The sequence below is a fragment of the Zychaea mexicana genome (assembly GCF_025766255.1).
Source record: "Zychaea mexicana strain RSA 1403 chromosome Unknown BDB00scaffold_24, whole genome shotgun sequence".
NCBI classification, from domain to species: Eukaryota; Fungi; Mucoromycota; class Mucoromycetes; order Mucorales; family Lichtheimiaceae; genus Zychaea; species Zychaea mexicana.
Window position 1 is genome coordinate 219,188 of NW_026516687.1, and position 26,162 is coordinate 245,349.

The window sequence follows — 26,162 nt, forward strand, 5'->3', positions numbered from 1 at the left end:
CCTGAATACTGGCTCTTATTGTCAATATGATGCCTCGTACTGTTTGTTACCCGAGTTCTACATTTTCCCATAAAGTTTTAAAATGTGATTTGGAAACATAACAGTTCCGGCTCCTGGATTATTTATGATCCCTAACGATATGTACACTATCTTATTTACTGGTTGCACCACAATACCGAGACACCGGTTTTGTTCTACAGAAACTTGAAACAGCTTACAGTATGTAAACCAGGTCACAGTAGCGAATTGCAGTTTTTTGGTATGTAATTCTTCGACGCATCATGCAGTACATACATCCAAAGTAATGGCCCTGAAAGCATGCATGCATGCGACTTCCCGAATGTTCGCTTTTTGCAAAGTGTACGGAAATGCAGTGACGTGTGACTTTATTGGACTCTGAAGAGGAGTAATCGGGGCGATGAGGGCACGTGGCTGGGCGACGAACAACAGGTAAAAACGACGTTTCTCTCCGAGATTTCATGCCGACTTCTGGCTCTTTCTCTCTTGTCTGAAAGCATGCCCAATCTCCTTTGCTGTAAAAGTGCAACCTCTTATTTCGCTTCGGCAAACGCAGTAAACCAGTATGCACCAAACACTGTAATTGAGCCAAAGCATCTAGGTATGTTAATATTGTAAAAAAAATGGGAACCTTGTTTCTCTTTCTAGCATTTCAGCATTCTTTGCTCCACGGCATCACTCTTCGATCAAGGCCTCAGGACTAAAACACCAAATCAAAAAAAATAAATAGATATACAGCTCAAGCTCAATGATCTGCATGACAAGCGCCTTACAGCCACCGTAACAATTACGTTTGGATATGGAGGCCAGGCGCTTATTAGAGATAGAGAAGAACTATCGTCTGTCACCCTGAACGCTGAAGGGTTCGAGCAGCTGCACGTCGAAGGTGCATCCCATAGTTATGATGGTCATCGGATCCAATTGCACTGGCCTGAACCATTTGAAAAAAACACCCAGCGCAACGTCACTGTGAGCTACAAAGTAGAACATCCGATTGCCGGCCTGTATTTTCAAAATGAAGACTCACTTATGAACGACAAGGAGTGCTGTTGGGCGATCACCGATCATGAAACAGAAAAGTAGGTTATTAGCAAATATTTACCCGTATATAAATATATACACAAACAATAGCATGAGGGCACGTACACGTAATACAGTGTTGTATTCTTTCAAAAAACTGATTCTTCCTCTGTACTATGTTATATGATGGTTCCCGTGTTCAAAAAAAAAGGGCACGTTATTGGTTGCCCACGATCGATTTTCCGACGGCTCGGACGACGCTGACGTGGGCAATTTCTGCGCCATCCCAATATACGTCTTTGGCAAACGGTGCCTTGATCTCTGAGCAAACAGAAAATGGATATACAACAACACGTTGGAAGCTCGATTACCCTTGGTAATACAATCCAGTCATTACTTTTCTTCAATTTTCGAGATCGAGAGAGAGATCGAGAGAGAGAGAGAGAGGAAAAGAGAAAGGAGATATGTTCTCAGATCGGGTTATCAACATGATAAAATGAAGCTCATATCTAAAACACCAGCCCGTCGTATCTTGTATGCTTCGCTGTGGGGGATTTCGTTTCGGTGGACGCTGGCCAAGTCGATGGAAAGCCTGTTAAAGTAAGGTCCATAAATTGTCTCTGCTGTAAACAAGTGTAACCTCACAATGACTTTTAGTACTACACAGCGCGCGGTTACGCATCGGATGATCTTGAGCGCTCGTTTGGTAAAACGCCTGATATGATCAAGTGGCTCGAAGCTAAGGTTGGCGTACCATGTAAGCTGCTATACTACATAGAAAGGAACAAACAACCGGCCAGAGGATTATTGTGCCACTAAAGTTTTGACTCATTGGTCAATCGTAGTCCCGTGGCCAAAGTATTATCAGATCGCTTTGCCTGCTATTCGAGGTGCCATGGAGAACATTTCGTTGGTAAATATCAATTTGTTAAATATATTACAACGGGCTGATTTTGTGGAGCAAGGAGGGGGATTGGAGGGGTAGTAATGGCATATCTGTAGGTTACTTGGACGGACATGCTAGTTTTAGACAAGATCAATGCCAAGGAGCGCCAGTATATCGTGGACATTGTGAACGTGCATGAAATGGGTATATCTTTACGCGTCAACGTATTACATCTGCACTTTCCTGACAAATATTATACCAAACTTATATTGTTGTTTCTTTTGCTAGCACACACTTATTTCGGCGATCTATTAGTCATACGTCACTTTGAACATGCTTGGTTGAAGGTTTGCAATAATAACACCCTTCAATTACTGAAATTTGCGTGAGCAGAGACGAGAGGGGCAGAAACTAGTAACTGATGACTTGGAGCACTGGTATCATATGTAGGAGAGTTGGGCCACCTATATGGAGTCCTGTGAGTATTATCAAAATATGAAAACAGCAATAACCGTGAGAAACATATGTGCAAAAGAAAAAGGGAACAAGCAAATAACAAAGAAAAACAATTCTGCATGCAGGCTGGTTACAAGATAATCTCTCTGAGGACGATTTCCGTTTTGAGATGCTTACAAATGCTCACGGTTATATGAAGGAATGCAACAAAGATTACATGGTAAGTAGTATTAATTTATGTAATCATGAAAACGTTTGCTTTCTTGCCTTTTAACTAATAATCATGACGGTTGTAGCGTCCTATTGTTACGCGCATGTACGATTCGTCGTGGGATATGTTTGACTCTCACACATATCCAGGTGGTGCATGGCGCATCCACATGCTACGCGCAATTCTTGGTGATGAAGCTTTTTGGGCTGGTGTCAAACACTATGTTGAAAAGTTTTCAACCAAAACCGTGCAAACGAGCGACTTTCAAGCATCTTTGGAATGGGCATCTGGACTCAATCTAACACGCTTTTTCGATGAATGGCTGTACTCAAAAGGTTATCCTATGCTCAAGGGAAACTTTAATCACGATTTGAGCCGTGGTTTAGTGGAGGTGTCCATCACGCAAACTCAAGTGGATGGCGATGTTCCTCTGTTTTCATTTGATCTTGACATTGAGTTGACGGACGACAAGGGAAACAAGTACGAGAATACAATCAAATTCGACCGCGATGCGACTAGGGTGACGACGTTTGTACTTTGCGATAAGGGCACACTTCCGTCGATGGTGCGTGTAGATCCGCATTTCCGTGTACTTCACACATTGGATATGTCAACTGATCAACGCGTTTTGGAAAACACTGCTACTCAAGCTGAAGACGTGCCTTCTCGTATCTGGGCATATAACGAGCTGATCAAGAACGGATCGTACTCTGCGCTCAAGTTTATTCAAGATCATATTCTGCAAGAGCAATTCTATGGTGTTCGTGCTCAAGGTACGTACCCCCAGTAAAAGATCGAGATTCAAGAGATATATCTTCAAAAAGAGTGTCATGTTTATTAAACATATGTGGAAAATCAATAGTTTCGGCGTTATTAGCTAAACAAAAAAGCGGATTTGCACTCAAGATTCTCGCTTCGATGGTCAAAAAAGAAACCGAACCGCTTGCAATGTCTACGGTCATAACGGCATGCCAAATCCAAGATGATACTCTAAGAGAAGCAATCTTGGATGTCTTATCACGCGCAGACCAACTGCCTTACAGGTAAGAGACACGTTGCTGATAATACATGTCTTCCATATAACCCCATCATTCGTGGTCTATGAAAATAACAGTGCTAACTTTTTTGTGCTAATCATTTATAGGGCGCATGCCGCTGCTTTAGTAGCACTGGCAGTCCAACAAAACGATGCAGATCTGCAGTACCTTTTACGTGTTGCTCAAGATGACGCCAAGATTGGTCAGCACGGTCTGATTCGTGCAGGTGCACTGAAAGGTACTTTCTTCGGTTGAAGAACCACACTACGTGAAATACATCATCAGGCCATTCAATGCGTCGTTTTCAATTGACTGATATTCGTTTACCTTGGGGGGGGCTATCCAGCACTTGGTTATCATCGTAGCGAAGAAGGCTTCAAGTACCTCATCAGCCGCGTTGGTTACAACATCGAACCCATGCGCGCTCGTGCGCAAGCATTGGAGGGTCTCAAGTACTCTGCCGAATGGCAAGAGAAACAACTCCAAAGACTTGCTGTGGAAACGTTTGGTAAAGTTAGCAAGATAGCTGAAACTGTTTTTATTTTTATTTAACGAAAACCCTCTCACATTTATCAATTTTACATCCATGTGTAACAGCCAAGTTGTTACGCGACCCCAATCTCACGGTACGCACGGTAGCAGTCGATGGACTTGTGGCATTGGAAGCCAGACACATTTATAACGATGTTGAAGGATCGCGTTACTTGTACTCTAAAGACGATCAATCCTGGTTGGATCGCAAATTGTACGAATTGTATCAGTCAAGAAGCAGCGCGCCCGATCGATCGACAAAGGAGCACGTTGATAAACTCGAAGAGCGCGTCAGAAAATTGGAAGAAAAGTTGCAACAACTGGACCAAAGCGCGTGACTCGCGTAGTGTAGCTTGGTTTTTTTCTCTTTCAGCACAGCAGCAGGAATTACGCGCTTTTCCCCCTCCCCCCTTTCAACTCACTCGTTTCTTTTTTCCTTTGTCCTTTTCGAAAACGCAATAATAAAAGCCAGTTCGATGAGTAGTACACTATTTCTTGATGCTTTGAAGAAATACAATTTACAACAGGTAATGAAAAAAAGGGCCTGACCAATAATTCTTGCTGTTAAGCTCGTCATGGAACGCCGTACCTAATTCAGTGTCTTTTCTTCTTGCAGTATTATCCTAGGTACAGTTGTCTTTTAGCTAATTACTAGACCACACTTGAATAGCAACACACACAGTCATTAATTTCCCCACGATAATTTTCAAAAGTTTATACTCTCACGGCATGTCGACACTTCACAGCTTGGCAGAGGTGAGATTTGATCTATCATTTAGTGTTTTAAAACACATTAGTAAAGGTAGACATCTACTCACAGCGTACATGATCTTGTTACAGTTGTCTATGCAAGATTGCACAAAAGTAGGTGTCCGTTCTATCGACGACAAACGGAAGTTTATGGCGCTAGCGGACGACTTGAAACAACAAATGCGAGCGAAATCTTCCAACACGAGCACTACATCAACGGCCAGATCGCCACAACAGTCTCGCAAACGTACGTCCACAACCGATAAAACGCCACCAGAAAAACATGCTAGACGAATGACTTTGGCTCAGCAGACATTACCACGCACGAGTACTTCACCAAAAGCATCATCCACCGTACGCACAAGCACCGTTGCTCCACGGAGGTTATCCTACTATTCACGCCAGCCTGCGTTACCATCCAATCGGTCACCCATTCGCAATGGACGAGCGACAACAGCAGCAAATATGTCGGTGACAGCAGCGACAACAGTGAGTCCGTCACGCGTAAATCACAGCAAAACGCCGCCCAAGATGCCCAAGTATCTGGAAGACTTGGGTGTCGAGGTGAAAGTGGAGGAAGATTTGCCACAAGTTCAGAAATCGGGACGATTGCTGAATGCATATGGTATACCTGTTGGGCCATCGAAGCGACGATTGAGCGCAGAAGTGCCAGGCCCACTTATTTCGTATGAAGAATATATTGAATCACGATCACCAGTACAACAACACCACCACCACCACCAATCCACGATAACAAGCACAACAACTTCAAGTGATTTACATCAGCGTATACGTGTATGTGTCCGTAAACGGCCTTTAAGCAAAAAAGAAACTATGCTCGGTGATACAGATGTGGCACCTGTTGTTGGTGCACGAACAATACAAGTCAACGCACCAAAGTAAGTGAATTTCAAGTTACTGCGCATATTTTGTGTAGGTGATGATGATCTTTGGGTTTACCAATGCTAAATACAATTTTAGAACAAAAGTGGATCTCACACGATTCACCGAACAACACTCTTTTACGTTTGACGATGTATTTGACAGTAACACAGGCAATCTCAATGTACGCACCTGCTCTTGATAATATTGTGACTCGAGAAAAAAAAAGAACTGATTAAAAAGAGACGAATGATTCGTATAGATATATCGCCGGACAGCTTTACCGCTCGTCGAGTACATGTTTTCAGGTGGTAAAGCAACATGCTTTGCATAGTAAGTTTCTGAACGCTTGACCCCTTTTTTTAAAGTTACACCTTATTATCGAATTAAAAAAGTGTGAGGATACGTAACATTAACTTGCCTGCTGTAATACGATCCTATATAGTGGCCAAACTGGTTCAGGAAAAACATATACGATGCTGGATCCTCAGCACGGTCTGTATGTACGAGCGGCTCACGATATTTTTGCTATGCTCGGCCTACCCCAATATGCCCACTTGTCTGCCTGGGTGGGTTTTTATGAAATCTATCAAGGGCATTTATACGACCTGCTGAACCAGCGCAACAAGCTTGTACCCCGCGATGATGGAAATAGTAACGTCATTATTGCCGGCCTTAAAGAGTTTCCTATCAAAGACGTCAGCCGATTAATGGAAGTATTTGATGTTGGAAGCCAAGCACGAACAACAGGTATGCCCAGAGAGAGCCAATACAATATACTCTATTCGTAAACGTCAGTAGTAAGAAGTAGATTGTACATCCCAAGACTAACAATTGCTCTTTTTTTTGTATAGGACGAACTGGTGCGAATAACAATTCATCGCGGTCACATGCTGTACTGCAAGTGCTCATAAAGAAGGAAGATGGTTCCATCCATGGCAAATTGAGCTTCATTGACTTGGCTGGTAGTGAACGAGGAGCAGACCGTGGTGAAGCGAACCAAAAAACAAGGTAACGGTCGTTTACAAATAATCGTCAATTTGTTCTAATGCTTTATATTTAGAATGGAAGGCGCAGAGATCAATAAGAGCTTACTCGCGCTCAAGGAGTGTATTCGTGCATTAGATCAGGATCAGCGACACACGCCTTTCCGCGGAAGCAAACTGACACAGGTACAGTCGCAAAATTAGCGTATATATGTGCTCTTATAACATTAAGTTTTTTCTCGTTTGTTTGCATTTTTAAAGGTACTCCGAGATTCTTTCGTTGGAAATTCAAGAACATGTATGATTGCCACGATATCGCCAAACAATCCAAACAGTGAGCATACTTTGAATACATTACGTTATGCGGATAGGTAAATGGGAGCGCGCGCCATTATTTCATCAAGAAAACAAGGTGCATGTCAACTTACCCGCGTTTAAAAAAATTAATTATCGATAGAGTCAAAGAGCTCAAAGGAGAATCAGATCCGCGACTTTTAGCAGAGCAACAGCAAGAGTCTGTCGGACTTGTTACGGCCAGAAACGACACCAATGCCAGCATGGGTGGATTGGATACGAGTGAGCATAGGGACGAATTAGCCAGCATTGCAAACTCAGATGAAATGTATGATGAGGAACAAACAGAAAACCTGTTCGATATCGATATCCCAAGCCAGATGAGCAACAATGCATTGGCTACGCCACAAGCGCACCACCACCCTGATGACGTTGATGATGAGGACAATGCGGACTCACCACAAAGACAACAGCAGTATCTTCGACGACTCTCGTCACCACCCGAAGAAGTGTTTAGCACACCTATAGAGGATCCTTTCCATTCCACACCTCGTATGTCCAATCCAGGTTCTTCAAGAACAGCAGTCATCGCCAACCGTGGACCCAATTCTATGCCAAAGTCTCCATCTGCAACACCGTCCGATACGCCTCAAATATCGGTCAAACACATTCGGGATTTCATCAAGCTGCATCGAGCACAGCTTAAAGAAATCGAAGAGTGTATAAAGCTGGAGAAAAAGATGATATCCAAGCTGTCGCTCAACATATCCAGTCGCCATGACTTTAACGAAGATGATGAACAAGACTGTGACGAGCTTGCGACAACTGTACAAAATTACGAAGACTATCTGAACGATTTGGATGAGGTTCATGAACGTAAAGTTGCTTGCGTCGAGACATTTGGCGAGAGGATCAAGGCCGAGTTGGGTGAAGAGGAAGACGTGGATATGCAGTAAAAAAGAAAGAATCATCATCACCATCATCATCATCATCACTTTTTTAATATATTTCGAACATGTAAACTACCACTACTTACAAATAAACATTGACCGAAACAATCCACCATCAGCTTACTCTGTACGTACAGTACATGGTCAGTAACAGGCTGGACTCCGCTGTCATCCTTTCCATATCTCTGTGCTACGCAGGCGAAAAAAAGAAGAGTCGGAGCAGCCACTTTCTCTTTCCTTTTCTAACCAAACCATGGAAACAAAGCGCAGCAACAGTGACAACCCCACAACGAAACGATCCATCAAGAAAAAAATAAAAACCATCCCTCATCCAGAGCAAAAGAAGCTTGATTTCTTTTTTACTCTGCCCAAAGCCAAACAAGAACAACTTGACCCTAACAACGGGGAGAGCGAAAAAGAAAACCAGAACCACGATCCACCATTCACTGCCGATCGATCACCATTGCCAGTCGTTGACACGAACGCCAGAGAAAATAATGACAAAGGACCAGAAAAAGACGAAACGATCTATGAAAGCTCAATGTACACGGACGAATTCAACACGATGCTTGCCACTGTACTAGACGGAGAACAGTTTTTATTCACGCCTAGTGAACTGGCCGTATTCCACGCGTATCAACACAAATTAGACGGTATTTTATTTTGTTTTTGTTTCAGGTGAACCTAAACAGGTACCGCCCTGTTTTTAAAGGAACAAATTTTGGATGACCGAAAAAAAAAAAATGTATGTAGGCGAAGCGAAGCATCTCTTTGTTCGACTGTGGATGCGAAGAAAGAGACGATGGGTACGACTCGATAAGCTCAAAGCGAACAATAAGCATGTACGCGATTTCGATGTTGCTGGACGACAGCTACGTGAGCACGGTCTCCTTGCGACACACGAAATTCCAGTGGACGACGCGTTGGAGCTCTTGTCGGTTGAGGAACTGAAACTAATTGCGCCCTGCAGGGCAACCAACGTAAGAATTCCTTTGACGCATCCTACTCTCTCTTGTGTGACATACTGGGGAAATTTGGAGACACTCACAGAAAATTGGGAAACTAGAGAGCCGGCTATCTTGCAGCCATCAAGACGCAATACAATGCTGCCGAAATCCGTCGCCGTGTTGGTTCTTGCATCTTACTCGATGAGCACGTACACGCGCTATTCCATCGAGTCCATTTAATCTACTACCGTCTCACGGTTCTCGAACAAGATAACCCCATGGTGGCTGCCATATTAGCACGTATCAGCCGACGCAACTATCCCGAGTATGTGACATGTCGTACCACAAACGTCTGGCCGTCACGGGATGACTTTTTAGCATACGAGCAGGCTTTGCAAATTGAGCGGCAATTTGAAGAGCAAAGTTTAACATGTTCAACGGCAAGTCGAGTCGTCGTAGGCGACATGCTTGCATGCTGGGAGCTTTGCGAGAATTGCATCGGTGTATGGGAGGATATGCTGAAAACAAGGGACGAGACACGATGCTATGCCTTGCGACAATTCGAAGCATGCCGTGTGTACACGCGACTCTTGGACCATGGAACACACGTTCTTGCGAAACTCCATGAATATGAATTAGAAGGCATCATGTTACGCAAACTGCTGGATCAGAAAGTGTACAGACTTGCTAAGCGGGGCTATTGGTACGACCGTCTAGCGCTGGTGCAAATGAAAAACGTGGATCGCAAGGCGAAAAAGCAAGCGTTGGCAACGTGTATTGAAGGCGTCCAGGATCCAACGGTGCATTCCAGTAAATTATATATTCTCTCCCCACCCCCCCTTTTTTTTTTATTCCATGTCGACTTGATACAAAGTTACTGAATTGAGGATGATGATAGTCGATCTTCACAGACTGCATCGACGTATCCATAGACTGGAACGTGATCTTGCGATACCCAAACGCGAACAATTGGACTTTTCATACCTGAAACTGCGAAAGCCGGAAGAGCGAATTATTTATGGCGAACGGATCTCAGACGCGGTGACAGGGTTCAAATCAGTATGGCGAGCGGACGATGGTGCAGAATGTTCGGTTGAAGCGCTGGCGCTCGACTATTACAAGAAGCAAGGCTATACCCAAGGGCACCACACAGAGAACGGCATGCTTTCGATGCTTTTCATGCTACTGTTTTGGGACATTGTGTTTGCGCCTAGGGATGGCGTGTTTGAAACACCCTACCAAACTGCGCCGCTGGATATGGGTTCTGATTCCTTTTATGCTGGTAAAAAGTTATACAGTCTTGGCATGGTTGTACAATTTAAATGCGTCTATCTATGTGTATATGCAACAACAAGGAACACACACTCACACGCTATGTGTACCAAAAAAAAATGAACCTTACTTGTAGGGCGCGTTGGTATGATCAACGGCAGGATCGCGGACATAGAGCAAGGGAAATTCCTAGAGTTGATTACTCGAGTAGATGAACGTGAACGACCACGACAGACTGTATGTGTCGGTGTGCACTGGGATTATACGCTGGAAGAACTATTGCAGTTAGCAGAGGTAAAGCAACACACGCACCATGACTTTATTAGGATTTGCTTATCGATTTGGTGAATGTGATTTTAGTGTATGGGTGCAATGGCACTTTCATCCTTGTGTCGGCTATTGGCAGAAGAATTTGGACAACGCCGCGGTGGCATGCCTGATTTGTGGTAAATTGATATGTTTCTTAAGATCCCGCGCGCGTGCGATTTGTTTTTTCTTGATTTTAACTGTCCTAATACCAGCTGCTGGGACTACGAAGGAAAGAAATGCTTATTTGTTGAAGGTAAGGGTTCATTTGTTTTATTTTTGCAACACATCATTACCCCTAAACATGCTAACCATCGGATACATTGTTGTTGACAGTCAAAGGCCCTGGAGACAAACTGTCGGAAACGCAAAAGGCTTGGATTGATACATTAGCAGGCTTCAATCTCGCTGTAGAAGTGTGCTATGTCAAGATCTGGAAAGGTGAAGATGTGCTACTATGATTCCAAATGGATGGACCCAGGGCGATCCTATATACCCTCCCTCTCTCTTTCTCTCTCTCTCTCTCTCTCTCTATACCCAGAACCCACCCCCTCTCTCTACCCTCTAACTCTTTAATCATCCAATAATAATGACGCTATGATCCGGGGAAGACTGCGGGTGGTTGCACAAGATGGACTTGTTGCCCTCTTTGTTCTCACACAGCACACCCCATATTTTATTTCTGTCATCCAAATGTACAGAACCACGAACAACCGGGAAACTTTCTTTCTTTTGTTGTGTACACACAACGTACAACTTGATGTGGGATTCCTAAGAATCTTTTCCATGTTTCTTCTTTTTTTACTATAGCGTGGCTGATATGATTCATTGTGGTTTGAGGTTATAACATAAGCCATGAGAAACATCCAACGTGGTTTTTTGCTACTACTACTACTGTTGGTGCCACCTGTCGTATTTTAATTCTAGTGAGTGATGGGTATGGGGGATCGACCCTCTTTAAAAAATATATATTAAATGATGTTGATAGCTTGCCCGCTCTCCACCTCCACCATTACTTTCCCCCGTACCCCTCTCCCGCTCCTTCTCACTAACGAGATAGAAAAAGGATTAGAGTACGTGTCACTTTGGAAAGCTGCTGGTCCTTCTGTTTTCCAGTTTTACCCGGCTTACCGACACATTCTGCCCCACCCACCCAGCTGGATGCATTGGATAGACGCTCTGATTTTCCAACTTGTGAACAGTTTGATTATAAACAGTAGTAGTACGCTGAACGGGGGGGATGCTCTTGGGCGCGATGTGCTACGATTGCCATTGCTATACAGTAGAATGAAAAGGCAAAGTTTCGACGGTATACCTTTTTTGGTGCGAAACCTATTGCTTTATCGATTATTCTCCTTTTGCATCGTCAGGATCTTTCGGGTGTGATACAAAAAGTAGCATTTAGAACATTGACATGGAGAGAGAGAGAGAGAGCAACACTACATCGATAGATAGTAGGTTCCTAGCAAGCGACAGTAATTTTAAGCATTAATAAAAACTTTGATCCATATTAAAAACTCGTAGCATGATAGATTGGCTTCTGTCATAGGAAATGGCTGTGCAAAGAGTACATTCATGATGAGGAATAAACTGTGCATCTATGCGTGTATGGGTCGTGCAACACATGTCGTACGATATTGTACCAGGAAGAGTCTGTGTAGTCTCCCCTCAATTTATGATGAGCACATAGCCACATGGTCAGGGTTGTCTACTCTCTTTCTTGATCATACATACTTGTTTGAATCTATTTCATTTTGCAGGGTGTATATATACATATGATGAAGAGAGGGCTTTTGCCTTTACAAATGGCTGTGGTACGAATAGTCCGCTTAATACTGGTGGAGTAGTATGTTTAGCACTGTAAGCGTGAGTATCGAACGGTGTGTGTGTGTGTGTGTAACAAAGCGCGCTCTTTTCTTTTTTTATTTTGTGGAGATCAACGGCACCAGACAGGCCTGAGAACATTTCATGTAAAAAAAAGATGCGCGGGTCAGGTGTACTCCACGTTGTTCTTGCTGCTGTTGCTGCTAATAGCTAGCTAGGTATATTACCAAGTACGCACGGTGCAATTGAACAAAACACATTTGGGACCGGGGAGTTGAACTTTGTAGGTAGTGGGGAATCCCGCCCACACCACCCCCCCCCCTCGGCACGATACGGAATGAGGGACGGTTCAAAGTCTTTCAATTAATTCTAGTAATAGTAAAAAAAGTGGGGAATACTTGATTTGTTGTCTATACACCAGCTCTTTCTCTCTCTCTCTCGCTCTCTTTCGGCCGTTATCAAAGGACCATCAGCCTGAGAATTGGGCAAACGTCCAGGTCAGGTGGCACCCACGTTTGCCCAAAAGACCCTGCTTTTTGATCGTCCCTCTCTCTCCATGTTCCTTTGCGGGTTCGTCGGACAAAAAAAAAAAATAATAATATGGGTGTGAATTTTTTTTTCACAGGGACCGGGATTTGAAAAAGTGGCTGAATTGTGTGGAGGAGAGATGTGGGGGAGGGGTGGAGACAGGCGTCCGCTCATTTGCTGGATTTTTATTCCATTACCGCGGAATCCCACCTCTATTTTTTTGCGAATATAAGAAGAAAACGGGAAAATTCAAGGTTTCTTCTTCTTTCCCTTCTTTTTTTTTTTTTTTTTGTTGATAATATTTTTGACATGAACGACTATAGAGAGCTCAAATCGGTACCTCTTTATCATCATGAGCAGGTGCCTTTTCATTCCTTACCTCCACAACAACAACAGCAACAACAACAATCACATCATCCACATCCGTTGCAGCAGCAACAGCAGCAGCAGCAACGCAAAGAAGACTCTGCTGATCCTGCCAATTGTGATCTCCAGGACGTCATTTTCTATTACCAATCACAACCAGAGCTACTGCGACTGATCTTACAGAGCAAAGTTGAAGAAGATAAACGACGGGCAGAAGAAGCCAAACTAAGGGCCAAAGAGCTCGATCTACTGATCCTTCAACAGCAGCAACAGCAACGCATCGTTGTCAATATGGAACCATCACAGCCGACCCCGTCTCTTCCTCCTCCTCCTCCTCCTCCTCCACCTATGACACCCACTTCATCCTCGACCCATTCCATCGCCACCACAAGCACTACACCCACCACTACCACTACTACTACTTCCACTGCATTACATATTCAACAGCCACAACAACCACAACAACAACAAGAGCATCATCATCATCATCATCATCACCATAATGACTTTCAACAACAACAACAACAACGTCGAACTAGCCTGGACGCTATCCTCGACAATGCCACCGCAGTACACCACCATAATCCACATCCAACGAGTATACCACTCCATCGTGAATCGCCCTCTTATCATTCCGAAGACGAAGTGTTTTCTCCCGTATCTTTCCCAATGCCATCCTACAAGACATCCCCCTTTGTCGAACCAACGACGACGACAACATTCCCATCACCACCGATTCAACGCTATGATCCATATTTCCCGCATCGACCTCGACGACGACGTGAAATGCAGGCGATCACCAAGATTGTTGAAACAAAAGAATACCCCTACGTCGACGGCTACTTTTGGAAGAACAATGGAAACACGATCCAGAAAAAGACCGGCAACAAGAGTGTTTACTACAAATGCTCCAACAGCGCAAAGGTAATGATGACTTGCACCATTTTTTCAGGTAGCCTGGAAGTTTTTTTACTTTAGTACTTACTATTACCTCGTTGGTATGCTGCTGTTATTTGTTATTATAACGAAACGCTAGGGCTGCCCTGTGAATAAGACGGTGACATGGAAAGACAATGGCGAATATCTCATCAAGTATCGCGGTGAACACTTTCCAGATTGCAATAGAGTCCAACGTGTTGTGGATGTGTAGATATTATATGTACCCCTCATTCCCTTCCCTCTCTCTCTCTCTCCAGTCATTCATTTCCAACTTCCTCTTATTCTCTTTTATACATATGTACACTACTACTGTTATTATTCGCCTTTAACTCTTAGATACTTTTGACTATATATACCAAAAACGGGTGTTATTATTTACGCGCGCGCTACATAAACTTACAAGCAGGATACACCGACCTCTATGTATATGTATAACAGGGTCTGTTTTTTTTTTCCTTTTTTCGTCTCGGTTCCCAGCGTAAGGATCATGTGAAATAAGAGGAAGAATTCGGGAGGGGGCAAAAAGTTGCACACCCCGCGCTCAGGCTGTGTGTAACAATGGAACTTAGGTAATACATATTTCTGTGATTGGATGGGACGAGTCGGTAATTTCTTCATTTGTGTGTGTGTGTGTGTGTGTGTGCCCACCGCGCCTTTTATTTTGGTGGCCTGTCAACAAGGTTGGAAAAAAAAAAAAATATACTCCTCCTTTGGCCGATGATTTTGTCACCCCATTCTTTATCACCCACAGGTTGCGGGGCACCACACACACCCAGCCAAAGTATTATCGACGACGACGACGACGACATCCGACTAAATGATATTCCGGTACATTACTAATTGAACCTTATTGTTCCCCCTCCATGTGCCGCTCTATATATGTAACTATTTCTGATGTCATTACTTGCAGGATCCCCCAATCTGGCCGAACAACAGTTCTCTGTAATCGCCCATGAATGGTTTATTAAAATCCACTTTATGTCTTTTGGTATGAATGATACTACTATGTAGCACCCACTTTTTGATTTTGGGTTACCTGATTTCGGCAAGTGCTGCTAATACTATCACTGTCTCTATATGTCACTCACTATTACAGCCAACAACACATGCTTACTCTTGTTTGCTTGACACTCTACCTCTCTACTGCCAAAAAGCATAAAATAGGCTTGACACTCCGACGGTCAAAGCCACAAAGAGAAATGCAGAAAGCGTAACTTTTTTTTTTCTTTAAACTCTCTTTGAGCAACCCAACTAAAGCAACCTTTTTTTCTTTTAAACCAATATAATTTCGGGGGTCATGGTTGCAAAAAAGAGAAAGTCGTCCGAGAAATCGACAGCAGACGAAACAGTGACCAAACAGTCGGGATCGACCGCAGTGGTGGGTGCCCTTCGACAAGAAGAAACGAGTTTCCCTCGAGGTGGTGCAAGTGTCTTGACGCCGCTTGAACATAAAGAGATCTCACTCAAGGCTGCCAAAGACTTATTCACGGTAAGAAGCCATTGAGAACACCCCCCCCCCCAGCCAGCTATTGACAAACAGCGAACGAATGGTGAATTATTTTTTTTTTTGGCCTCCATTTTAGCGTAAGGGTGGTAATAGCGATGAACCCGCAAAGAAGCGTTTAAAAGCAGATACCAGTAGTAGCAAAAAGTCGTCGTCGTCGTCGAAAAAGAGCAAAAAGCCAACAACAAAGGAATCTACCACTCAAGCAGATAAATCAGCTTCACATGCCATTTACGATTTGACATTCAAGGTAAGATTAAATATTTATGCCACACTAAGTTGAGTCTTTAATGAAAAACTTTCTATGCCCTATGTTTTAGCAATTGACGCAGGATACGGTACTCCTTGGATGTATTTCACAAATCAACGAACTGGAACTTGTCGTCTCGCTCCCCTATCAACTGCACGGCGTTGTACCCATCACCGAAATTTCGGATCCTTTGACAGCAGCTGTTGAACGTGTAGCGAATCAACAAGAGGATGAAGACGACGACGAAGACGACGACGAAGAACAGCGCGGCATTCCCGACCTCAACGACATTTTTAAAGTTGGGCAATACGTGCCATGTCGTGTATCGTCAGCAAAAGAGCGCAGCGAGACGAAAAAGAAGAGCTCGATCGAACTTACCTTGCGTCCTGAGGCTGTCAATCGCAACGTGCCCAAGGTGGATGTAGCTCCTGGTGTGGTACGTTAACAAATGGGGGAAAAAAAACGGGGAGGGGGGAATTGTTTAGTAAATGCTTATTTTTTCTTTTGATGATGATAGGCCTTATCAGCATATGTTCAAAGCGCTGAAGATCATGGCTACGTTCTTTCGTTTGGCATCAAAGAGTTGACAGGATTCTGCAAGACTGCAGATGCAAAGAAATACATTGAAGATTACAACAACGGAAACCCACTTGTGCCTGGTCAGATAGTACAGTGTGTTGCTTTGGAAAATGCAAAGAAGAAGCGTACGGTCAAGGTAACATTGGACCATGACAAGGTAGCAAAGGGCGTTGTGAACGAACCATCAGCGACGGTGGATGCTGTTGTTCCTGGTCTGTTGGTCAAGGGCACTGTACAATCTGTCCAAGAGAATGGACTGAGCGTCAAATTCATGGGCCTTTACGATGCGTCTATCGATGCGGTCCACTTGCCCCTCGATGAGACCTACAAGGTTGGCCAGAACATTGAATTCCGTATCTTGTATTGCATCTTTGACACCGAACCCAAACGTATTGCCGGTACGCTGTTGCCCCATCTGATCCGTCTCAACACACCTCAAGATTTGACCGAAAGCGTGCGCACCTATGGCACCCTGTTGGAACAAGTCACTATTACCCGTGTTGTTGGCAAAAAGGGTGTCTTTGTCTCTGTCAAGGATTTGGACAATGTGCGTGGGTTTGTGCATATCAGCAACTTGGCCGACGGGCGTGTCGAAAAGTTGACCAAGAACGATGACACCTTTGGCGTTGGAAGCACGCATCGCGCGCGTGTATTGAGCTACAATTCGTTGGATGCCGTGTTGCTGCTCACGACCAAGGAAAGCACATTGGCTGACGAATATATGCGTGTGGGTGACGTGCCCGTGGGCGAAGACGTGGAAGGAACAGTGGTGAATGTTTGCCATGCGGGCGTGATTGTGCGTCTCTCGTCTACGATTCAAGCACTCGTGCCTACGATGCATATGGCCGATGTCAAGTTGACCCATCCAGAAATCAAGTTCAAGAAGGACAGCAAGGTCCGTGCACGCGTACTCTCTGTCGACATTGGCAAGCGTCGTGTGTTTCTTACACTGAAGCGAAGTCTGCTGGAATCGCCACTTGCTGTGATCAAGGACTGGGAGTCGCTTGAAGAAGGCCTCATGAGCCATGGTACCATTACCAGCATTCGTGACAAGGGTGCTGTTGTTCGCTTCTACAACAACATCACTGGCTTCGTGCCTGCTAGCCACATGACTGAGACCAAGGTCGCCAACCTCGCCTCTGTGTTCCGCATCGGCCAGACGGTCAAGGCGACTGTGATGAAGCTTGACAAGGAGGACAAGGTCCTGTTGCTTTCGCTTACCAAGGCCACGCAAGCCAAGCGCGAGGAAAAGAAGGCCAAAAAGGCGGCCCAAGAAGCCAAATTTGCTGTTGGCGAGACCATCTCTGCTGTCATCAAGGATGTCAAACCTCTTCAACTCAACATTGAGCTCAGCAACGGACAACGTGAGGGTCGTGTCCATATCAGCGAAGCGTTCAGCTCGATCGACGCAATCAAGAATCGCCGCAAGCCTTTGTCAAAGGCTTTCAAAAAGGGCCAAGAAATCCAAGTCAAGGTCATTGGCTCGCGCGATGCCAAAACGCACAAGTTTTTGCCAATTTCGCATACGGGTCAAACCAAGAGCATCGTCGAGTGCTCGTTGAACAAGGATGCCAAGGTGTTGGAGCAAAAGGATTTGAACGTGGGCGATAAGGTGGTTGGTTTTGTCAAGTCTGTTGAAAAACGTCGCATTGACGTGTACTTGGGCTCAAATATCACGGGTCAAGTCCGCAAGCAGCTCTTGTCTACCGATCTGGACTACTGCCAAAACCATGAATTCGTTGTCGGTGAGGCGATCCCTCTGGAGGTGTTGTCCAAGGATGAAGAGCACCACGTGATTGAATTGATTGCTCAGGACGACAAGGTTCCTCGTATCCATGGCATCGAGTCCGTCCAAGAAGGTCTTGTTGGTATTGGTTTGGTGCAAAAGATCATGCGCGCCTATGGTCTCGTTGTCCAGCTCTGCCCTGGTGTCAATGGTCGTGTCCACCGTAGCGATTTGCTCGATCAATACACCGAGAACCCAACAGAGTCGTTCAAGGAAGGCATGTTGGTACGCTATGCTGTTGCCGGTGTCGACAAGGACAAGAAGCGCGTCGAATTGTCACTGCGTCGATGCCGTGTGGATCCAGTGGAGTCGTCGGAACAAGACAACAACAACAAGGAAATTAACTCTGTGGCAGATTTGGAGGCCGGTCAGGTCCTCTCTGGCTACATTGACAATATTGCCAACACCGGTGTGTTTGTCGGCTTGGGCCGCAAGGTCAATGCACGCGTCAAGATCGCCCATGTCTCTGACGAGTTTGTCAAGGAATGGAAGGGCGTTTTCAAGGTTGGTCAACTTGTCAAGTGCAAGATTCTGCATGTCGATGTGGAGAACAAGCAGGTAGAAGCTACCTTGAAGAAGAGTCTTGTCGAAGGATTGCCAGCACCCAAGAAGAAGAAGACCACCCGGGCTGATGATAGCGATGATGAAATGGAAGATGCTTCTTCGTCCTCCTCTGATGAAGAAGATGAAAGCGAGGATGAGGAAGGTGACAAAGAAGAACAAGACTCGGACGAAGAAATGTTGGATGTCAAGGATATCGATGAAGATATGCTTGAATCGGCTCAAAAATCAGACGAAGAATCTGACGACGAATCAGACGTTGACGACGAAGAACAACAAGTGGACGCACTGAAACTCAATGGCGGCTTTGACTGGACGGGTCAAGTACCTGATGATACCAACCAAGAGGACGAAGAAGAAGCCTCTTCAGACGAGGAAGAAGAGACCAGCAAGAGCAAAAAGAGCAAGGCCAAGCAGCAGCAAGTCGAAGACAAGACCGCCGAGCTCTCGACCAGCGCACCACAAGGCGCGGCCGACTATGAGCGATTGATTGTGGGCTCACCCAACTCTTCCTACTTGTGGATCAACTACATGGCACACCAGCTCCAATTGTCCGAGATCGACAAGGCACGCGACATTGGCGAGCGCGCACTGACGACCATTAACTTTCGCGAAGAGCAAGAAAAGCTCAACGTGTGGGTCGCGATGCTCAACCTGGAGAACAGCTACGGCACGGACGAAACGTTGGAAGCCATCTTTAAGCGCGCGTGTGTCTACTGCGAAGCCGAAAAAGTATATCTCCAGCTCGCCAACATTTATGAGCGAAGCAACAAGGTCGAAAAGGCCGAGGCGTTGTGGCAGGAGATCACCAAGCAGTTCTCACAGAACCCCAAGGTGTGGACACAGTTTGGCCTGTTTTATCTCAAGCAGGACAATGTCGAGGGAGCACGCGCGTTATTACAGCGCAGTTTGAAGGTGCTGCCCACGTTTGCACACACCGAGACGATCAGCAAGTTTGCACAGCTCGAATTCAAGCATGGTGAGCCTGAGCGTGGACGGACGATCTTTGAAGGATTGTTGAGCAACCACCCGAAACGCATTGATTTGTGGAGCGTGTATTTGGATATGGAAATCAAGGCTGGCGATCAGGAATCTATCCGGTAAGTTGCTTTTGCGGTTCTATGCGATAGTGAGAGCAAAAAAAAGAGAGAGAGAGAGGTTCTAAACATTGTCTTTCTCCTCCCATGTGTGTTTAGACGTCTCTTTGAACGTGTCACTGCCATGAAAATCTCCTCCAAAAAGATGAAGTTCTTCTTCAAAAAGTGGCTGCAATATGAAAATGAGCATGGCACTGAAGAGGATGCTGATCGAGTCAAGGAAAAGGCCTTGGAATACGTCAATAGTGCATAATTTTTTGTTTTTTTCTTCTTTGTTTTTTATTAATCATACAGCTACCTACATTTCTCTCTCAAAACTTCACACACTCTACAACACCATCTCATTCTCAAAGCGGCCCTTTTTGTATCATTTTCTATAACATTTTTTTTTATTATTATTATTTTTCACTCGCAATATCGCACAACATAAAAAAAAAGCAACTACTCTCTTTTTTCTCTCAGAAACACACAAAAAAAAATCATGGAATCGGCAAGCGCACACAACCACGTACCGAGATATGCTCCCAACTACTACCCAAGTAAACTAAACATTCAGTTGTTCAGTAGGAAAAAACATTATCAGATGACAAAGTTATATTGACTTCAAGTGTTAATAATTGTAGCGATTAACCTAGATGAGGTAATTGAATGACGAATGCCACACACAAGGGATTAAAGAGCACAATTCTAAAATGGCAGCATTTGTTAGGAAGTACGGTTATTCAAAAATAACAAAGATCGAGACAAATACGACAATATGGCAGACCTGTTTGCCATTATTGTTCTTATGGAGCATCTTGAAAAAGCATTCATACGTGACTCCATCACAGCCGAAGAGTAAGGGTTGTTTTGGTTTTTTCCTTAAAAAAAATATATGCGCTCCCATACGCAGCGTACACGTACACATTAAGGGGTGGGGGAGAGAGAGTGGGTATTTCGGGGAGGGCATCAGCAGCAGCAGCAGCAGCAGGGTGAACGCGTGTCTATGATGGTTTATAACCCCCCACCCACCCCTCCTTCTTTTTATTCTGACGCACGTACATATACATACATTATATCATATATATAAAACGATCATGGCAGATATACGCCCCAGTGTGCTAACTTGATTGCCAAATACAAGACAACAATGACATTCTTATCAGAAAGCGTGACCAATCTTGAAACCTTCATGAACGACTACAAGGTTTCTTTTTCTCTTTGGGTTCTTTTTTTTGGGAGCACAGCCAAGGGCAGGAGCCAAGAAAAAGCCCGACTCTAATGCTTTTTTTTTGGGGGGGTGGTGGATTTACGGGGTTTTGGTTTGTTTAGCTAACGTGCCCAGCCGCCGTGAATCGATTCAAGATTGGAGTACCAGCCACGTACGAACACGCTGTGGGCGACACGAAGCAGGACATGGGCAAGTCTGCAAAGTACATTGCCGAAACTGTGCTGGTAAGCGGTTTTCTTTTCGTATGACTACTACTGCCGTTGATGGTATCTATATAGAAAGGACTTGCTGTAGAGGGGCATATTACTAAAAGAAAAGAGGGGGGGTGGTGCGGCTGCTTTATATGAATGATGATGATAGCACTTTATTACGGTGATGGACACACTGCGACTGAACCGACACGCTGTGGACGAGCTGCATCCCATCCTGGCCGACTTGATCCAGTCGCTGAACAATGTTCCTGGACTTCCTGCGGACTTTGACGGCAGATCCAAGGTGCGGCAGTGGCTCATTACACTGAACGCCATGAAGGCAAGCGACGAGATCACGGAAGAACAGGCGCGTCAGATGCTGTTTGAAATGGAGCAGTCGCACACTGAGTTCTATCGCCTGTTGAGTGGTGATCAAAAGTCTATTGGATCCACCTAAACCCTAAATACAATCACACTGCTCGTATATAACTCGTAACATGCCACATAGACTCCCGCAGCCCCCCGTTCCACCCCCTCGGGATGCCCCTTCCGAGCCTTTGTGTCTTTGTGTGTGTGTGTGTGCCGTGTCTCCAAAGCAAATAAAAAAAAAAATTCAATTCGGGCGCAACAACCCCGTGTGTCTCTCTCTCTCTTTTTTTTTCTCTCTCTCTCTTTCTTTTTCCATCTTTCTCCCCTTCTTCTCACTAAACACACACACACACACACACACGCTAATACCCTCAATCTCACAAACTACAATGACCTCACGCGACGACTATGTCTACTTGGCCAAGCTCGCTGAACAAGCTGAGCGATACGAAGGTAAAGCATGAGTCACCCGAGAGGAAGACAAAGCAAAAGCAAAAACGGAGAACTTATATATAATCGTCATGGCTTTTTTTTGCCCCCTTACCCATTTCTTTACTACGGTGAATAATGACACACAGAAATGGTGGACAATATGAAGCAAGTAGCAGCATCAGGCCAAGAGCTGTCTGTAGAAGAACGCAACCTGTTGAGCGTGGCGTACAAAAACTCGATCGGGGCCCGTCGTGCGTCCTGGCGGATCGTATCCTCCATCGAAGAAAAGGAAAAGGGCAAGGGCAACAAGGATCATGTGGAAAAGATCCAGGGCTACCGAACAAAGATCGAAGACGAGCTCAAGGACGTGTGCAACGACATTCTCAAGGTGCTTGACGAGCATCTGGTCAAGTCGGCATCGACGGGCGAGTCCAAGGTGTTCTACCTCAAGATGAAGGGCGACTACTTGCGCTACCTTGCTGAGTTTTTGGTCGGGTCTGACAAGGAAAATGCGGCTGAAAAGTCCGGCGAAGCCTACGACGAGGCCTTTAATGTGGCAGTGACAGAGCTGCCTCCCACGCATCCTATTCGTCTTGGCTTGGCCTTGAACTACTCGGTGTTTTACTATGAAATCAAGTCCTCGCCCTCCAAGGCGTGTCAGTTGGCAAAACAGGCCTTTGATGACGCCATTGCCGAGCTCGACACGCTCAGTGAAGAGTCTTACAAGGACTCTACGCTGATCATGCAGCTGCTGAGAGATAACTTGACACTGTGGATGAGCGATATGCAGGATGGTAAGCACGCCAGCAACCCTTTTTTTTTTTGTGTGTGTGTAGAGAGAGAGAGGGGAGGAGGGGGTGTTAGAGTGAGATAGTAGTAGTAGTAGTAGTAGTAGTAGTACTCATTATGTGTAACACACACACTCTCTCTCTCTTATGTAGAAGACAAACAGCAAACGTCTGCTGCAGAGAACACCCAGTCATCAACAGCCGACAGACCAGAAGCAGAAGCCGATGCAGCACCACAACAGTAAATCACAACTCAAAAGGAAAAAAAAGAACTCAAGAACATTTATTAAAGTATAAAGAAAAAAAGAGAGACAAACAAGTAATAGCGAAAGAAGATAATGATGAAGATGTCGATGTCGATTGCTTTGCGTGCGTGTGTGTGTTATAATGGTAGTAGTGGTGGTATTAGAGTATATACACGAGGGTGTAGTGGTAGCAGTAGTAGTAATAGTAGTAGGTGTGTCTGTGTATAGTCTTTTTTTTTTCTTCTCTAACCCCCTTCAACAGGGGCAAAATCGAGAGCTGAATGCAAAATATGGGGGTGTTGGTGGTTTGTGTAAGGTTGTGCGAGCAAAAGAGAGAGAGAGAGAAAGGGTTCGTTAGTGGAAATGACGATGACGATGATGACGATGATGATATGAAACGGCTCATCTTAATGCAACGGATGGCACAGAATCACGAGGAGTCTGTTGCCATGCTCGTTCCAGTTGCTTCAACTCCCGCGTAAATTCAGGGCTTGGCAGCGAGGTCGATTGCCAATCTGTCTCCATGAAACTGCTGACACGACCGTGCACGCGCCCTTCCATCTTCATGAGCTCGGCAATAAAGCCAATGTTGGGTGACATGTTTGGACGGGCCTTGATGACATGCCGATACGCCTGCTTGAGCGTCCAGCGTTCGGAGCAGACGAGGTAGGCGAGGATGGCCGTGACCGAGCGCGACTTGCCTGCCTTGCAGTGGACGTAGATCGGTTCGTGGTGGCGCTTTGCATCCTCTGAATAGTAGTTTAAAAATGTACGGCAACATGCATCAAAGTTTAGCAACAACAACAACAAAAATGCGGTGTGTGTGTGTGTGTGTGTGTGTTTTTTTTTAGATAACCAGTAGTGAGATTACATACCGATAAAACAAACAGCTTCCATCATGACCCAATCAATGTTCTTCATTTCAACCGTGTCTCGTGCAGCAATCTTGCGATAGAGAATGTCCTTTTGCAAAACGTCGTCGTTGCATTCTTCAGCCATGTTCAAGACTCGTCGGATCTTGCGCGCTTCGAGCTGCTCTGCCTGTTCGATCGTCTCGATCTCTGGGCCAACAAACAAAAAGCCCGGGATGATTTCTGAGATAATAAACTCAAAATCTGCCTCGGTTTGAGGCGATATGCCGCCAGCGGTGTCATCGTCATCATCCTCGTCATCATCATCCTCGTCTTCTACCACTCGGGTCAAAGACGATGATGTGGATGTTGTCGCACTTGGTGCCACCAGCAGATCCAGATGCTGCTGGTTATGTTGTTGTTGTGGTAATAGGAGTTGTTGCTGTTGCAGTTGCTGATGAAGATGATCTTGTTGGTGTTGCTCTAATAGCAATGACCGTTTGTTTGCTCGGCGAGCCAGCGCACTTGCATTGTTGGCCCTTGCCGCCTGTGTATCAAGACTAAAAAGACTCGTACGACGATGCAAATGACTTTTGTCGACGCCTGCGCCCATGGTATAACTAAGCGACCGTCGTGGTAGCTGCACCAACGGTTCTGGTTGGGTTTCCTCATGCTCCTGTGGTTCGTCGTCGTCAAACCCTTCCACGAGCAGTTCGTCCGACTGGAATGCCTTGAACCCGCCCTCGAGATAGTAGACGTCTCCGATCCTGTCGAGCACATTCACCAGTGTCCACGCCTGCGACGTCTGATCGACCATGTCGTCGTCATACACAACCCATTGACGCGGCTTTGCACCGGCACGGTACCGTGCCCGTCCCTCAGCCGTCGTGATGAAGTTTTCTAAATTAAAATTGCTCACCGTGCCGCGCTGGTACCGTTTGATCAGCAACGAGGGCAAGTTGACGTTCAATGAGCCATCGATACGTCGTTTTTGATAATCAAACAGGTGGCGCACGTCAATCAGGGTTACGTCCTGTGTCTTTTCTCGCAACATGGCAGCGAGTTGGTCTGCGGAAAGGGCAGCAGCAGCAGCAGCAGCAGTGCTACTGTTGTTTCGGCGAGCACCACCAGTACTGCTACTCGTAGTACTGGTACTCGTACTAATACTGCTATTACTGTCACCACGTGGGACTTGCTTCCGCTTGTGATGCTGTTGATGACTGACCGATCGCCGAGGCATAATCGAGACTTTCACACCGACAGGTTGGTGTCCGTACGTGAATGAATGGCGTCGTTTCTTTTTCTTTTTGGCGTCCTTGATTAGTGCCTGACCGGCAGAATGGCGTTTTGAGATTGGACGATCATGGTTGGAGAATAACAAGACAGGAGGGCGAAAGCGAGGTTCGTTGGCAGCAGCAGCGGCAACGACAACGACGGATGAGCTGGTTGTCGTAGTAGTAGAGTAGCGGGCAATGTTTGGCAATGAGGCTGAATGGCGAGGGACAATGTCAACAACACCAAAATCCTGACGTTGCTGCTGTTGCGGGGCAGGTTGGTGCCATGCTCTTCTTGTCAGAGCACGGAAAAAGGCGCTGGCGAGGCTGCTGCTGGTGGTCTTTTGTGGTTCAGGTCTACTGCTATTGTTGTTGTTGTTGTTGTTGCTATTGGTATTGTGTTGCTGTTGGTGTTTGGCAGCTGCACCGCTACCTTTACGGTATCGATCAAAGAGCATGAAGGAAAGGAGAGGAAGGAAAGGAAAGCAAAGAAAAGGAAGGTAATGGTGAAGAAGAGGAAGAAGAAGAAGAAGAGAGACGTATGAAGAAGGGTTGTGCTATTAGTGTTGTTGTTATTATTATCCACGAACCTTTTCATTCAATCAAATGAACATTTTATTATGAATCGGGTTCCCAAACTGATATTTTTTATTGTTTGCTGTTCTGTACGCACTCGTTCCATAGTGCAAGACACACACATACATACATACATGGGCATCGCTTCCCTCACTTGCTGGATTACTGTCTAGCCCCATAGCAGCCGTTGCTCTCAACTCCTTGGTCGAGAGTGGGTGCACTCCACTTGCTTGTTTGTTGTCCATG

General features: G+C 45.3%; 8 protein-coding genes across 8 annotated transcripts; 7 read left to right on the forward strand and 1 right to left on the reverse strand.

Annotated features, from left to right (window-relative positions):
- The first annotated feature begins 493 nt into the window (after nt 1-493).
- On the forward strand, nt 494-4,547 carry BDB00DRAFT_816344 (peptidase family M1-domain-containing protein). The gene is made up of 15 exons (XM_053122989.1): nt 494-619; nt 749-1,097; nt 1,250-1,414; nt 1,560-1,638; nt 1,696-1,795; nt 1,884-1,951; nt 2,041-2,128; nt 2,213-2,271; nt 2,375-2,402; nt 2,506-2,600; nt 2,677-3,364; nt 3,454-3,634; nt 3,736-3,866; nt 3,975-4,136; nt 4,226-4,547. The coding sequence occupies exons 1-15, from the start codon at nt 517-519 to the stop codon at nt 4,495-4,497; spliced, it is 2,568 nt and encodes an 855-aa protein (XP_052981199.1). The 5' UTR covers nt 494-516; the 3' UTR covers nt 4,498-4,547.
- A 1-nt stretch (nt 4,548) lies between these two features.
- Nucleotides 4,549-8,121, forward strand: BDB00DRAFT_937996 (P-loop containing nucleoside triphosphate hydrolase protein). Its single transcript, XM_053129266.1, has 11 exons — nt 4,549-4,686; nt 4,776-4,786; nt 4,873-4,915; nt 5,000-5,808; nt 5,891-5,975; nt 6,054-6,124; nt 6,237-6,541; nt 6,646-6,802; nt 6,855-6,963; nt 7,039-7,148; nt 7,235-8,121. Exons 1-11 carry the CDS (start codon nt 4,636-4,638, stop codon nt 8,025-8,027), a joined length of 2,544 nt encoding a protein of 847 aa, XP_052981200.1. The 5' UTR covers nt 4,549-4,635; the 3' UTR covers nt 8,028-8,121.
- Nucleotides 8,122-8,764: 643 nt separating this feature from the next.
- Nucleotides 8,765-11,007, forward strand: BDB00DRAFT_786781 (VRR-NUC domain-containing protein; the record flags this gene model as incomplete). Its single annotated transcript, XM_053120639.1, has 7 exons — nt 8,765-9,001; nt 9,088-9,778; nt 9,867-10,250; nt 10,377-10,534; nt 10,601-10,686; nt 10,762-10,802; nt 10,883-11,007. The coding sequence occupies 7 exons, from the start codon at nt 8,765-8,767 to the stop codon at nt 11,005-11,007; spliced, it is 1,722 nt and encodes a 573-aa protein (XP_052981201.1).
- Nucleotides 11,008-13,775: 2,768 nt separating this feature from the next.
- On the forward strand, nt 13,776-14,660 carry BDB00DRAFT_816366 (uncharacterized protein). Its single transcript, XM_053122990.1, has 2 exons — nt 13,776-14,188; nt 14,301-14,660. The coding sequence occupies exons 1-2, from the start codon at nt 13,934-13,936 to the stop codon at nt 14,412-14,414; spliced, it is 369 nt and encodes a 122-aa protein (XP_052981202.1). The 5' UTR covers nt 13,776-13,933; the 3' UTR covers nt 14,415-14,660.
- Nucleotides 14,661-15,611: 951 nt separating this feature from the next.
- On the forward strand, nt 15,612-20,233 carry BDB00DRAFT_730012 (uncharacterized protein; the record flags this gene model as incomplete). The annotated part of the gene is made up of 5 exons (XM_053118299.1): nt 15,612-15,692; nt 15,823-15,957; nt 16,028-16,393; nt 16,475-19,983; nt 20,080-20,233. Coding segments are annotated over 5 exons (4,245 nt in total), but the record flags the coding sequence as incomplete, so codon positions are not given.
- Nucleotides 19,970-22,189, forward strand: BDB00DRAFT_816375 (VPS28 protein-domain-containing protein). Its single transcript, XM_053122991.1, has 6 exons — nt 19,970-20,519; nt 20,604-20,620; nt 20,690-20,817; nt 21,064-21,166; nt 21,292-21,414; nt 21,551-22,189. The coding sequence occupies exons 1-6, from the start codon at nt 20,462-20,464 to the stop codon at nt 21,836-21,838; spliced, it is 717 nt and encodes a 238-aa protein (XP_052981204.1). The 5' UTR covers nt 19,970-20,461; the 3' UTR covers nt 21,839-22,189.
- On the forward strand, nt 22,140-23,215 carry BDB00DRAFT_882626 (14-3-3 protein; the record flags this gene model as incomplete). Its single annotated transcript, XM_053128163.1, has 3 exons — nt 22,140-22,203; nt 22,329-22,976; nt 23,124-23,215. The coding sequence occupies 3 exons, from the start codon at nt 22,140-22,142 to the stop codon at nt 23,213-23,215; spliced, it is 804 nt and encodes a 267-aa protein (XP_052981205.1).
- Nucleotides 23,176-25,849, reverse strand: BDB00DRAFT_955055 (uncharacterized protein). Its single transcript, XM_053129644.1, has 2 exons — nt 24,091-25,849; nt 23,176-23,964 (listed from the first exon to the last, which is right to left on the reverse strand). The coding sequence occupies exons 1-2, from the start codon at nt 25,796-25,798 to the stop codon at nt 23,618-23,620; spliced, it is 2,055 nt and encodes a 684-aa protein (XP_052981206.1). The 5' UTR covers nt 25,799-25,849; the 3' UTR covers nt 23,176-23,617.
- Between the last annotated feature and the right edge of the window lie 313 nt (nt 25,850-26,162).

Excerpts from the sequence above, each read along its gene's own strand:
- BDB00DRAFT_816344 (XM_053122989.1), top strand. The coding sequence starts at position 517 with ATGCCCAATCTCCTTTGCTGTAAAAGTGCAACCTCTTATTTCGCTTCG. Across the intron at positions 2,129-2,212 it reads TGTGAACGTGCATGAAATGG|CACACACTTATTTCGGCGAT; the intron begins GTATATCTTTAC and ends TTCTTTTGCTAG. Across the intron at positions 2,601-2,676 it reads AATGCAACAAAGATTACATG|CGTCCTATTGTTACGCGCAT; the intron begins GTAAGTAGTATT and ends TGACGGTTGTAG.
- BDB00DRAFT_937996 (XM_053129266.1), top strand. The coding sequence starts at position 4,636 with ATGAGTAGTACACTATTTCTTGATGCTTTGAAGAAATACAATTTACAA. Across the intron at positions 5,976-6,053 it reads GTAACACAGGCAATCTCAAT|ATATATCGCCGGACAGCTTT; the intron begins GTACGCACCTGC and ends TGATTCGTATAG. Across the intron at positions 6,125-6,236 it reads AAAGCAACATGCTTTGCATA|TGGCCAAACTGGTTCAGGAA; the intron begins GTAAGTTTCTGA and ends GATCCTATATAG.
- BDB00DRAFT_816366 (XM_053122990.1), top strand. The coding sequence starts at position 13,934 with ATGCCATCCTACAAGACATCCCCCTTTGTCGAACCAACGACGACGACA. Across the intron at positions 14,189-14,300 it reads AATGCTCCAACAGCGCAAAG|GGCTGCCCTGTGAATAAGAC; the intron begins GTAATGATGACT and ends ACGAAACGCTAG.
- BDB00DRAFT_816375 (XM_053122991.1), top strand. The coding sequence starts at position 20,462 with ATGGAATCGGCAAGCGCACACAACCACGTACCGAGATATGCTCCCAAC. Across the intron at positions 21,167-21,291 it reads CCTTCATGAACGACTACAAG|CTAACGTGCCCAGCCGCCGT; the intron begins GTTTCTTTTTCT and ends TGGTTTGTTTAG. Across the intron at positions 21,415-21,550 it reads ACATTGCCGAAACTGTGCTG|CACTTTATTACGGTGATGGA; the intron begins GTAAGCGGTTTT and ends TGATGATGATAG.
- BDB00DRAFT_955055 (XM_053129644.1), bottom strand. The coding sequence starts at position 25,798 with ATGCTCTTTGATCGATACCGTAAAGGTAGCGGTGCAGCTGCCAAACAC. Across the intron at positions 23,965-24,090 it reads GGAAGCTGTTTGTTTTATCG|AGGATGCAAAGCGCCACCAC; the intron begins GTATGTAATCTC and ends ACTACTATTCAG.